Source organism: Salmo salar, chromosome 11, assembly GCF_965601325.2.
Source record: "Salmo salar chromosome 11, fSalSal1, whole genome shotgun sequence".
Taxonomy (NCBI): Eukaryota; Metazoa; Chordata; class Actinopteri; order Salmoniformes; family Salmonidae; genus Salmo; species Salmo salar.
The window spans coordinates 40,454,412-40,467,687 of record NC_138301.1 but is presented as its reverse complement, the minus strand read 5'-3'; the positions used below and the strand labels follow the sequence as shown (position 1 = coordinate 40,467,687).

The following is a 13,276-nucleotide window of genomic DNA, read 5'->3' as shown; positions in this document are numbered from 1 at the left end:
GACATAGACGCTGGAGCTCTGTCCTACACCTTGATGGGTCTGAAGAAGTTCACAGAGTACAGCATCAGAGTGGTGGCCTTCAACAAGCACGGCCCGGGAGTGTCCACAGGAGACATCACCGTCACCACCCTGTCTGATGGTAAGCAGGGGACAGATGAAGGAGCGGAACTCTTCCTCTCTCATAGGAGAAATGGGTAGATCACAACGGGCTCCTTTGGAAGAGGAAGAGGTTAAAGACCTGGTGTGTTGAGGTGATCTCTCTTGAGTTCTAAAGAGTAAAACACCTTGTTTTTACCCCTACAGTTCCCAGTGCCCCTCCTCAAAACCTCACTGTGGAAGTTCACAACTCAAAGGTAAGCACTAGTCAGGCACTTCTCTTTAGCACACAGACACTCTCCCTACCTCGAAGGTGATGTGATAGCTGTGGGCCTAACCCTGTTTTCCATGCCATTAGCTCTTGTCAGTGGGCTCAGCTCATACTCAGACTGCTAGCGTTGTGCTTGAATCCTGTATCGATCCACCCAGCAAGTGGCTGGAGACTGGGCCTGTCTGAAGGCTTTTGTCTCTCTCTCTATCACACCTCCTGTTCAACTCCTACAGCCTCACCCATCTAGAGGCTCATCTCCCACAGGAAGGCTTTCTATCCAGCTTACTTGTGTCCGTTTGTGAATGAGTCAGGAATCAGGACCTCTTGCTGCTGCAGCACATGGAGATGTGTTAAACTGAGTCAGGACCTCTTGCTGCTGCAGCACATGGAGATATTAAACTTCCTCCTCAGCCTGAAGTGTCCCCACTGAAGCCAGCCAATAGCTAGGTTTTCCCGTGTCGCCAACTGGTAAGACGCTTCAGGAGGGTGGTCACGTGTGCTAGCAAGGCAGAGGTCCTGGGTTGGAGCCTCGACATGAGCCCAATCAGGAGGAAGTGGTACTCGCTAAGCAAGCAGCGTGACGTCCTTTACACTGGCTATAGTAGCAAAATCAATCTCTAACCTGCCTCCTCCTTTAAATGTTTAGATGTTGCTAGTAAATATCTCTTAGTACCAGTATAAAGATGGCCGGTGTATTTAGTACCACTATAGAGATGGGGGTGTATTTAGTACCACTATAGAGATGGGGGGTGTATTTAGTACCACTATAGAGATAGGCGGGGTGTATTTAGTACCACTATAGAGATGGGGGTGTATTTAGTACCACTATAGAGATGGGGGGTGTATTTAGTACCACTATAGAGATGGGGGGTGTATTTAGTACCACTATAGAGATGGGGGGTGTATTTAGTACCACTATAGAGATGGGGGGTGTATTTAGTACCACTATAGAGATGGGCGGGGTGTATTTAGTACCACTATAGAGATGGGGGGTGTATTTAGTAACACTATAGAGATGGGCGGTGTATTTAGTAACACTATAGAGATGGGCGGTGTATTTAGTAACACTATAGAGATGGGCGGTGTATTTAGTACCACTATAGAGATGGGCGGTGTATTTAGTACCACTGTAGAGATGGGCGGGGTGTATTTAGTACCACTGTAGAGATGGGCGGGGTGTATTTAGTACCACTGTAGAGATGGGCGGGGTGTATTTAGTACCACTGTAGAGATGGGCGGGGTGTATTTAGTACCACTGTAGAGATAGGGGGTGTATTTAGTTCCACTGTAGAGATGGGCGGGGTGTATTTAGTAACACTGTAGAGATAGGGGGTGTATTTAGTACCACTATAGAGATGGGCGGGGTGTATTTAGTACCACTATAGAGATGGGCGGGGTGTATTTAGTACCACTATAGAGATGGGCGGGGTGTATTTAGTAACACTGTAGAGATGGGCGGGGTGTATTTAGTAACACTGTAGAGATAGGGGGTGTATTTAGTACCACTGTAGAGATGGGGGTGTATTTAGTAACACTGTAGAGATAGGGGGTGTATTTAGTACCACTATAGAGATGGGGGGTGTTTTTAGTACCACTATAGAGATGGGGGGTGTTTTTAGTACCACTATAGTACCACGTATTTAGAAATGGATTCAGTCTGACTTGCATCTAGAACTGGTTTGTGACCTTATTGGTTCTATTTACTGGTCAATCAGATCAGGTTTTGCTTTATTCTTTCTTTGTCAGACTTGTACTGTATGTTACTGTTTGATACCCAGTACTGAATGGCCTTATATGGATGAATACATTATGAATATCATTATAAAATACATTTCTAATTAGATTAAAACACAAAATGCAATTTCTCATTTTAATTGTTTAATTTGCTCTGTCCTGTGGGCCGTGTCAGCCAGCCAGGCCTGAGGGGTGAAAACTAACATACAAGGGGAAGTGTAGTCTCAACATGTGAACCACAAACCCCCCGCCCCCCCTCAATTGAACTTATATTTTAGAGAAGGGGGGAAGGGGTGAGGGGAAAGAATGTCGCTGAAATCAGAACGCACTATAAGAAAATGGAAATAAACTAATTGAACACACTTAGCACAGATTTAATTCGTACTGTTCCCCCAACTCACGGATGTGTGTTAACCTCTTGGGGCTAGGTGGGACGCTAGCGTGCCACCTGTGGTGCACTCCATCAACAGCAGGTGCATTTCAAGAGCGGCAAATTTGAATCCAAATAAATGTCAAAATTCAAATTTTTCAAAAATACAACTATGTTACACCATTTGAAAGATAAACATCTCCTTAATCTAACCACGTTTTACGATTTCAAAAAGGTTTTACGGCGAAAGCATAAATTTAGAGTATGTTAGGACAGTACATTTACAAGAGTTGTGTGTAATGTTTTGTCAAGTCAAAGACAGGGTCACCAAAACCATAAAACCAGCTAAAATGATACACTAACCTTTTACAATCTCCATCAGATGACACTCCTAGGACATTATGTTAGACAATGCATGCATTTTTAGTTCTATCAAGTTCATATTTATATACAAAAACAGCGTTTTACTATGGCATTGATGTTGAGGAAATCGTTTCCCTCCAATAACCGGCAGTCAAGTCAGCGTCACAAATTAAATAATTAAAATTAGAAAACATTGGTAAAATATTATATTGTCATTTAAAGAATTATAGATTTACATCTTTTGAACGCAATCAACTTGCCAGATTTAAAAATAACCTTACTGGGAAATCACACTTTGCAATAATCTGAGCACTGTGCCCAGAAAAATACGCGTTGCGATACAGACTAGACGTCATGTTGGGGAGATCTAAAATCGAAAATACTATGTAAATAATCCATTACCTTTGATTCTCTTCATCAGATGTCACTTCCAGGTATCACAGGTCCATAACGAATGTAGTTTTGTTCAAAAAAGCTCATCATTTATGTCCAAAAATCTCCGTCTCGTTAGCACATGATGTAAGCCAGCCGGACTTCTCGTCATGAACGAGGGGAAAAAATATATTTCCGTTCGTTCAAACATGTCAAACGTTGTATAGCATAAATCATTAGGGCCTTTTTTAACCAGAACATGAATAATATTCAAGGTGGACGAATGCATAGCCTTTTATAACGTATTGGAACGAGGGTACCCAACATGAAGTAGCGCGCCAGGTGTCTAATGGGACATCACCGTTCCATGGCTCTTGTTCGGTCAGATCTCCCTCCAGAAGACTCAAAACACTTTGTAAAGGCTGGTGACATCTAGTGGAAGCAATAGGAAGTGCCAAAATATTCCTAAACCCCTGTGTTTTTCAATGGGATAGGTTTAAAGTCAATACAACACATCAGGTATCCACTTCCTGTCAGAAAATGTCTCAGGGTTTTGCCTGCCAAATGAGTTCTGTTATACTCACAGACACCATTCAAACAGTTTTGGAAACTTTAGAGTGTTTTCTATCCATATATAATAAGTATATGCATATTCTAGTTACTGGGTAGGATTAGTAACCAGATTAAATCGGGTACATTTTTTTTATCCAGACGTGCAAATGCTGCCCCCTAGACCCAACAGGTTAATGTTGGCGCGCCTGTTTGTGTGTGTGTGTGTGTGTGTGTGTGTGTGTGTGAGCGACAGTGGGTTAGTGTTAATTAACTCCTCTCTCACGCTGAGTTCCCCCCACCGGTCCCTACACACACACACACACACACACACTCTACAGTATCTCTCCTCCCTCCCTCCACACCATCCCACAGTGCACTGCAGGGCCTGCAGCTAAGGACCTGAATCCATTGCGCTTTCCCTCCCTCTCGCTCTCTCGCTGGGAGCCACTCCTCTCACCAGGGCTCCTCTCCTCCACTCTTTATTTATTATTAATGTCTTTATTTCCTCCTTTCTCCAACAGACAGCCTGTACTCTTCTCCTTCACTACTACATTATCCTCCTAACATCAGTCTGCTTTAAGGCTGGTGCAAGGCTTTGTGAGGCTGGTATAAGACTGGTGCAAGGCTTTGTGAGGCTGGTATAAGACTGGTGCAAGGCTTTGTGAGGCTGGTATAAGACTGGTGCAAGGCTTTGTGAGGCTGGTATAAGACTGGTGCAAGGCTTTGTGAGGCTGGTATAAGACTGGTGCAAGGCTTTGTGAGGCTGGTATAAGACTGGTGCAAGGCTTTGTGAGGCTGGTATAAGACTGGTGCAAGGCTTTGTGAGGCTGGTATAAGACTGGTGCAAGGCTTTGTGAGGCTGGTATAAGACTGGTGCAAGGCTTTGTGAGGCTGGTATAAGACTGGTGCAAGGCTTTGTGAGGCTGGTATAAGACTGGTGCAAGGATTTGTGAGGCTGGTATAAGACTGGTGCAAGGCTTTGTGAGGCTGGTATAAGACTGGTGCAAGGCTTTGTGAGGCTGGTATAAGACTGGTGCAAGGCTTTGTGAGGCTGGTATAAGACTGGTGCAAGGCTTTGTGAGGTTGGTATAAGACTGGTGCAAGGCTTTGTGAGGCTGGTATAAGACTGGTGCAAGGCTTTGTGAGGCTGGTATAAGACTGGTGCAAGGCTTTGTGAGGCTGGTATAAGACTGGTGCAAGGCTTTGTGAGGCTGGTATAAGACTGGTGCAAGGCTTTGTGAGACTGGTATAAGACTGGTGCAAGGCTTTGTGAGACTGGTATAAGACTGGTGCAAGGCTTTGTGAGACTGGTATAAGACTGGTGCAAGGCTTTGTGAGACTGGTATAAGACTGGTGCAAGGCTTTGTGAGGCAGGTGTAATGTCGCCTTTTGACCTTACACCAGCCTTGGTCAGGTTAGCCCTGTGATGTCAATGTCACAGCGAGTGGTGTTACTGGACACCAATGGTGTGTATTGCCATAACCACCCACTCATTGCCCTGGTGTGATTTTATCTGCAAAGTCCTGGGGTTGTCATTCCACCTCTAAAGTCAATGGTAGTAGCTAGAAATTATTCAGTATTGTCCTTGGGTTGGGCTCGATTCCATTGCAATTCAGGAAGTTAAATGAAATTTGTGAATGGAAAACGTTGACAAAGCTCTGTAGCTCAGTTGGTAGAGCATGGTGTTTGCAACACCAGGGTTGTGGGTTCGATTCCCACGGGGGGCCAGCACAGGAAAAAAAAAAAAAAAAAAAAATATGTATGAAATGTATGCATTCACTACTGTAAGTCGCTCTGGATAAGAGCGTCTGCTAAATGACTAAAATGTAAATGTAAAGGGTCAGTTTTCTGTGAATATGACCATTTCAGCAGTAGAAACTGTAACCCCCCGTGTCTTAGTCTATGTACTCACTGTGTGTCGTTCCACCCCCCTACCCAGAGCATCATGGTCCGGTGGCAGCCCCCGCCACCAGGCGCCCAGAACGGCGAGATCACTGGGTATAAGATCCGTTACCGGAAAGGAACGCGGAAGAGCGAGGCGGCAGAAACCACGGGAGGCACCCAGCTCTTCCAACTCATTGACGGTAAGCTCTCCTATAATACCAAATCACATACTCATCACGTACTCATCACATGACTCATTGTGGAGTTGAAGTAGTCATGCACATGCAGTATCTTCCATGGGAAGTAATGTGATTATTGATTAGCATGTACTAAAACAAGTCTCGTTTTCAGATAGGCCGACGGTTCTGTGGCTACTGCTGCTAGTTTAGCTTTTGGAGCCAATTGGAAGTCTCTAAGTTGAATACTGTTGTCCCTTAGGACCAGATATTGTATCACTGGAGCGCTTTTCATCTGAGCCTTTTGTCTGGCGTGTTGTTTGGAATCATCATTTTCCTTCATCGTCTGTGTTACTTCAGACAGTCACCTGTTCTCAGCATCTCATCTCACATCCAAACTGATATTATACTGTTACTGTAGTACAATAGATATCACCAGAGACCGTAGCGACGGCAATGAATATTACATGTCATCTCAGCAACTTTTCTGGCACCGTCTCACGCTGTGTGGTGCAGCATCAAAGAGAATACACACTTGAAAGTCAAACCCGATTATATTTGGGGTGCAATGGGGGTGTTTGTTGGTTCAAAGGCATTTAAGCTGGAGATTTTCTTTCTAGAGCCTTGGAGGCCTGGAGTGTCTGAGTGGTTTTTAGCAGTCTGCCTCAGGGACAGCCCGTAGTAGTGAAGGGAGAGACGACATGATTAGCATTTAGCGTCCAAACAGATAAGTCCAATCCGACTCTTAAGAAAATGTTTGCACCAGTTAGCGCGGCTACATGTTCTTTAAAGACAGCGGGCGGTTCCCACGACTTTGAATTTCCAAAACTCGCCCGTGGCGGTGATATAGCCTACCCAGAAATGTGGCTAGGATGGTGGGCCAAGCAGGAATCCAGCTCCACACACACCTCCAGGAGTGAAGAGTACGTGGTCTTTCTTCTCAGCTTTGAGTTTTCTATCGGGAAGGGCTTGCTTGGGCTACATTCAAACTGCTCATGTGTAAATTCCCCCACAGACGAGTCGTGATCAATGGCAGAACGTTCATCTCTATCAAACCCATTGGATTGGAAAGAGGAAAATGTTAATTGCGCCACGACGACGAGCTCTCTCTTGATCCCACCCCTGACAGAGTTATAGATTTTCCCTTCACTCAAGCAGAGAAATATTGGACTTCCTCTTGAAATATTATGGCTTCAAATATTTAGTGTGTCTGCATGCCCAGCTCGATTGAGTGGTGGAGTGAGGGATGCACTGCTAGTAACATCCTTTAAGAAGCCCACTGGAAGGAAAGTTTGGGGACAGTTTTCTAACTGCAGAAACTGATGGACCTAGCCTATGGCTGATTCTGCACACAAACCCAATTCCATTTCTTGGTCTGCCTGTCAGAAGACCGCACTACTTGTTCACTTCGCCTCAAACATTTAAAAGCACTTGATTGGGGGGGGAGTGAACAAGACGAGGGTGCACTTTGGGTAGAAGAGGGAGGAATGGAACTGGGTTTCCTGTCTGACTCTTCTTGACTGATTTTCTATGTGTGTGTTGTTGTGGTCAGGTCTGGAGCGGGGGACAGAGTACACGTTCAGAGTGTCAGCCATCACAGTGAACGGCTCAGGGCCCGCCACAGAGTGGAGCACCGCAGAGACCTTCGAGAGCGACCTGGACGGTAAAACTTTCCCTTAATACACTGACCAGTCAAATCCCTCTACCTCAGCCCTGATCCTTACCTCTTCCCTTAATACACTGACCAGTCAAATCCCTCTACCTCAGGCCTGATCCTTACCTCTTCCCTTAATACACTGACCAGTCAAATCCCTCTACCTCAGCCCTGATCCTTACCTCTTCCCTTAATACACTGACCAGGCAAATCCCTCTACCTCAGCCCTGATCCTTACCTCTTCCCTTAATACACTGACCAGTCAAATCCCTCTACCTCAGCCCTGATCCTTACCTCTTCCCTTAATACACTGACCAGTCAAATCCCTCTACCTCAGCCCTGATCCTTACCTCTTCCCTTAATACACTGACCAGTCAAATCCCTCTACCTCAGCCCTGATCCTTACCTCTTCCCTTAATACACTGACCAGTCAAATCCCTCTACCTCAGCCCTGATCCTTACCTCTTCCCTTAATACACTGACCAGTCAAATCCCTCTACCTCAGCCCTGATCCTTACCTCTCTTGCCTTAATTCACTGACCAGTCAAATCCCTCTACCTCAGCCCTGATCCTTACCTCTTCCCTTAATACACTGACCAGTCAAATCCCTCTACCTCAGCCCTGATCCTTACCTCTTCCCTTAATACACTGACCAGTCAAATCCCTCTACCTCAGGCCTGATCCTTACCTCTTCCCTTAATACACTGACCAGTCAAATCCCTCTACCTCAGCCCTGATCCTTACCTCTTCCCTTAATACACTGACCAGTCAAATCCCTCTACCTCAGCCCTGATCCTTACCTCTTCCCTTAATACACTGACCAGTCAAATCCCTCTACCTCAGCCCTGATCCTTACCTCTTCCCTTAATACACTGACCAGTCAAATCCCTCTACCTCAGCCATGATCCTTACCTCTTCCCTTAATACACTGACCAGTCAAATCCCTCTACCTCAGCCCTGATCCTTACCTCTCTTGCCTTAATACACTGACCAGTCAAATCCCTCTACCTCAGCCCTGATCCTTACCTCTTGCCTTAATACACTGACCAGTCAAATCCCTCTACCTCAGCCTTGATCCTTACCTCTCTTGCCTTAATACACTGACCAGTCAAATCCCTCTACCTCAGCCCTGATCCTTACCTCTCTTGCCTTAATACACTGACCAGTCAAATCCCTCTACCTCAGCCCTGATCCTTACCTCTTCCCTTAATACACTGACCAGTCAAATCCCTCTACCTCAGCCCTGATCCTTACCTCTTCCCTTAATACACTGACCAGTCAAATCCCTCTACCTCAGCCCTGATCCTTACCTCTCTTGCCTTAATACACTGACCAGTCAAATCCCTCTACCTCAGCCCTGATCCTTACCTCTCTTGCCTTAATACACTGACCAGTCAAATCCCTCTACCTCAGCCCTGATCCTTACCTCTCTTGCCTTAATACACTGACCAGTCAAATCCCTCTACCTCAGCCCTGATCCTTACCTCTTGCCTTAATACACTGACCAGTCAAATCCCTCTACCTCAGCCTTGATCCTTACCTCTCTTGCCTTAATACACTGACCAGTCAAATCCCTCTACCTCAGCCCTGATCCTTACCTCTTCCCTTAATACACTGACCAGTCAAATCCCTCTACCTCAGCCTTGATCCTTACCTCTCTTGCCTTAATACACTGACCAGTCAAATCCCTCTACCTCAGCCCTGATCCTTACCTCTCTTCCCTTAATACACTGACCAGTCAAATCCCTCTACCTCAGCCCTGATCCTTACCTCTTCCCTTAATACACTGACCAGTCAAATCCCTCTACCTCAGCCCTGATCCTTACCTCTTCCCTTAATACACTGACCAGTCAAATCCCTCTACCTCAGCCCTGATCCTTACCTCTCTTGCCTTAATACACTGACCAGTCAAATCCCTCTACCTCAGCCCTGATCCTTACCTCTCTTGCCTTAATACACTGACCAGTCAAATCCCTCTACCTCAGCCCTGATCCTTACCTCTCTTGCCTTAATACACTGACCAGTCAAATCCCTCTACCTCAGCCCTGATCCTTACCTCTTCCCTTAATACACTGACCAGTCAAATCCCTCTACCTCAGCCCTGATCCTTACCTCTTCCCTTAATACACTGACCAGTCAAATCCCTCTACCTCAGGCCTGATCCTTACCTCTTCCCTTAATACACTGACCAGTCAAATCCCTCTACCTCAGCCCTGATCCTTACCTCTTCCCTTAATACACTGACCAGTCAAATCCCTCTACCTCAGCCCTGATCCTTACCTCTTCCCTTAATACACTGACCAGTCAAATCCCTCTACCTCAGCCCTGATCCTTACCTCTTCCCTTAATACACTGACCAGTCAAATCCCTCTACCTCAGCCCTGATCCTTACCTCTTCCCTTAATACACTGACCAGTCAAATCCCTCTACCTCAGGCCTGATCCTTACCTCTTCCCTTAATACACTGACCAGTCAAATCCCTGGACTACTTTCACCTAGTCTTCCCTTAATACACTGACCAGTCAAATCCCTGGACTACTTTCACCTAGTCTGAATTGTTCAGAGCCAACATGTTTTGTTTTACTTGTTGGTTTAGAAGCATCATAAATACCTTCAAACCCTCTTAAGACTTCTATTAATGTGGTCTCACTGCTACCTTAGATTTATGGTTTGGTTTTAATGTCGTTTATTGTCTTGATTCTAGTCTAAAGTATATGGAGAGGCTTTAAACACAGAAGTTATATTTGTGTTTATTGTGTAATAATTTGATATAAGTTTGATCCCCTGAGTTTTCCTACCTCCAGAGTCCAGGGTGCCGGACATCCCCAGCTCGCTACATGTGCGCCCGCTGGTCAACAGCATTGTAGTGAGCTGGACGCCGCCGGAGAACCAGGACATGGTGGTACGAGGCTACACCATCGGCTACGGCATCGGCAGCCCCCACGCCCAGACCATCAAGGTGGACTACAAGCAGCGCTACTACAGCATTGAGAACCTAGGTGAGCACACCCTGTTGTTGCCCTCTGGGTTGTTGCCCTCTGGGTTGTTGCCCTCTGGGTTGTTGCCCTCTGGGTTGTTGCCCTCTGGGTTGTTGCCCTCTGGGTTGTTGCCCTCTGGGTTGTTGTCCGCTGGGTTGTTGCCCTCTGGGTTGTTGTCGTCATAGTTGATCGTTTTTGACTATTTTCATATTTGTTTGGTCATCTGTGTGTTGTTGTGGAACCATGTTCTTGATGCATGATTGAACAGTCTTTGACTGCATGGCTGGTTGTGCTTCATAGTGTCCTGTAGCCTACTGTAATTACAACATGGTTAGGGGGAATCACTATGATAATGTTGCATAATTTAGCTTTTCATTAAAATCCCAACAAGAGACTGGGTTTCAATATTCACCTTTTGTCACGATGATGAATATCCTGATCCTATGAGGAGAGGGTCTCAGGAGTCTGGACTTGATTAGCTACATTATTTCATAACGCTCTCTCTCCCCCTCTGTCTCGCTCCCTGCCTCCCTGCCCCTCTCGCTCCCTGCTCCTCTCTCTCCCTCTCGCTTCCTGCTCCCCTCTCTCCCTCTCTCCCTGCCCCCTCTCTCCCTGCCCCCCTCTCTCCCTGCCCCCCTCTCTCCCTGCCCCCATCTCTCCCTGCCCCCCTCTCTCCCTGCCCCCATCTCTCCCTGCCCCCTCTCTCCCTGCCCCCCTCTCTCCCTGCCCCCATCTCTCCCTGCCCCCCTCTCTCCCTGCCCCCATCTCTCCCTGCCCCCTCTCTCCCTGCCCCCCTCTCTCCCTGCCCCCCTCTCTCCCTGCCCCCCTCTCTCCCTGCCCCCCTCTCTCCCTGCCCCCCTCTCTCCCTGCCCCCTCTCTCCCTGCCCCCCTCTCTCCCTGCCCCCCTCTCTCCCTGCCCCCTCTCCTACCCTCAGACCCCAGCTCCCACTATGTGATAACCTTGAAGGCCTTCAACAACGTGGGGGAGGGGATCCCTGTATACGAGAGCGCCATCACCAGGCCACAGTCAGGTAGGACACCTACACATACCCCTACACCCTGAATACTGGAGCAATAGAACGGTCTCATGGACACACCCTAAATAGCCTTACCAATGAGATGGTCACTGATACCCTCCATACTGGACCGGTGAAATGGTATTTTAATGAAGTAATTGTTTCATCCATAAAAACGTATGCTGGTATCGTTTTTGGCTGATTGATGCCATATTTCAGTGGGGAGTGAGAATAGTCATTTAACTCCCTTAAAAAAGGAATCTGACACTCGTCTTTGACCAATGTTACATCACCAGCACCATCAATAAATATACCCTGACGTGGCTTGACTCAAAATAACTTGAGATCCGCTTACTAAAACCTAATGTGTTTTTATTTGACCAACTAGAGCCTTGATGTTATATTAGATATTATTCCTCCTGCATTCATATGGTGCAGTTTACCTTCCATCAGACCTGATCGTTAGGATCAACTTGTCAGAGCATCTCTTACCTGCCATTCTCTCTGTGGTAATTGACTTTCCCTTTGTCACAAATATCACTGCACAAAACAAGTGGTCCCTGCTCATCTCAGGCCTGTCTCCCAGAGAATAATAAGGCAATATCCTCCAATATAGATTTCTCTAATCCGAGGACAGCTACTCAGACAATTAGCTGATATTTAGCTCACAATACCAAATGCCAAAAATTGAACACAAAGTATGAATTGCTAGCAGGAAGTCGCTGCTCAACATAGCTCTGTAGAGTATGCCACATTTTTTGACAACCGTAAGATGAGGGAACTAGGAGTGTAGGCTGTACCCTGTGTCGAGGCACCCCCAGGGAACTAGGAGTGTAGTCTGTACCCTGTGTCGAGGCACCCCCAGGGAACTAGGAGTGTAGTCTGTACCCTGTGTCGAGGCACCCCCAGGGAACTAGGAGTGTAGTCTGTACCCTGTGTCGAGGCACCCCCAGGGAACTAGGAGTGTAGTCTGTACCCTGTGTCGAGGCACCTCCAGGGGAACTAGGAGTGTAGTCGGTACCCTGTGTCGAGGCACCCCCTCTCCGTTTTGATCAGCCAGTTTGTCTGTACTTGCACTCCACTATCCCAGCATGCACTGCTGTGCAGGGACAGGATACCGGATGACTGAAATGGCATCAACATGCTGCAGGGGGGCAATCCACACACACACACACACACACACACACACACGGCATATGCGTGCACACAGAACACATACACACATACATAGCACTGTGCAGAAGCGCACACGTACACACACACACCCCTGCTGTGGATTTGGCAACCCTCTGTCAGATCCAGCTCTCCTCTCAACACAGAACCAAAGCCCTCCAATACAGTCTGCAGTTTGAATACACCAGTGAGTTGCTCCACAAGCATGTTCATTGGATGAAAAAGTTTGGAATAAAAAAGACTGGTTGACCTAGATAATGTTTTGACTTAAAAGAAGTTGGGAGAAGTTGGAAGAAATGTAGGAGTGTTGTTTAGGGACTGATGTATTATAGTAAATATCCAGTGGGAAGATAACCTTGGTGCAAAACATATGCAGGACTCACTTGAAAAGGAGATTTTCAATCTCAATGTGACTTTCCTTTATAAAGCATAAATCAAACCAAAGCAGAATAAAAATCTTCTCCTATATGTGGCATCTGATAACTGACTGAAATGCGTGGAGGGGGGTATTCTTTTTGACAGGTATGAACATTTAATTCCGAGCACTGTAGGCTACTAAACCCAGGCTGGTACAGACTACTGCTGCAGACACACAGTTCTCAGAGTGTAAAACAGATGCCGTTTGCATGCCACCTAA

General features: G+C 46.6%; 1 protein-coding gene across 13 annotated transcripts in view; it reads left to right on the top strand.

The window, feature by feature from the left end:
* The window catches only part of neo1a (neogenin 1a), a 230,835-nt gene that overhangs the window by 188,077 nt on the left and 29,482 nt on the right, over positions 1-13,276 (top strand). For all 13 annotated transcript variants that reach the window (XM_082957929.1, XM_082957926.1, XM_082957923.1 and 10 more), the window contains exons 11-16: positions 1-139; positions 304-353; positions 5,698-5,842; positions 7,371-7,481; positions 10,277-10,471; positions 11,386-11,481. In XM_082957929.1, the coding sequence (XP_082814055.1) occupies positions 1-139; positions 304-353; positions 5,698-5,842; positions 7,371-7,481; positions 10,277-10,471; positions 11,386-11,481 (736 nt within the window). The remainder of the gene's footprint in view (positions 140-303; positions 354-5,697; positions 5,843-7,370; positions 7,482-10,276; positions 10,472-11,385; positions 11,482-13,276) is intronic.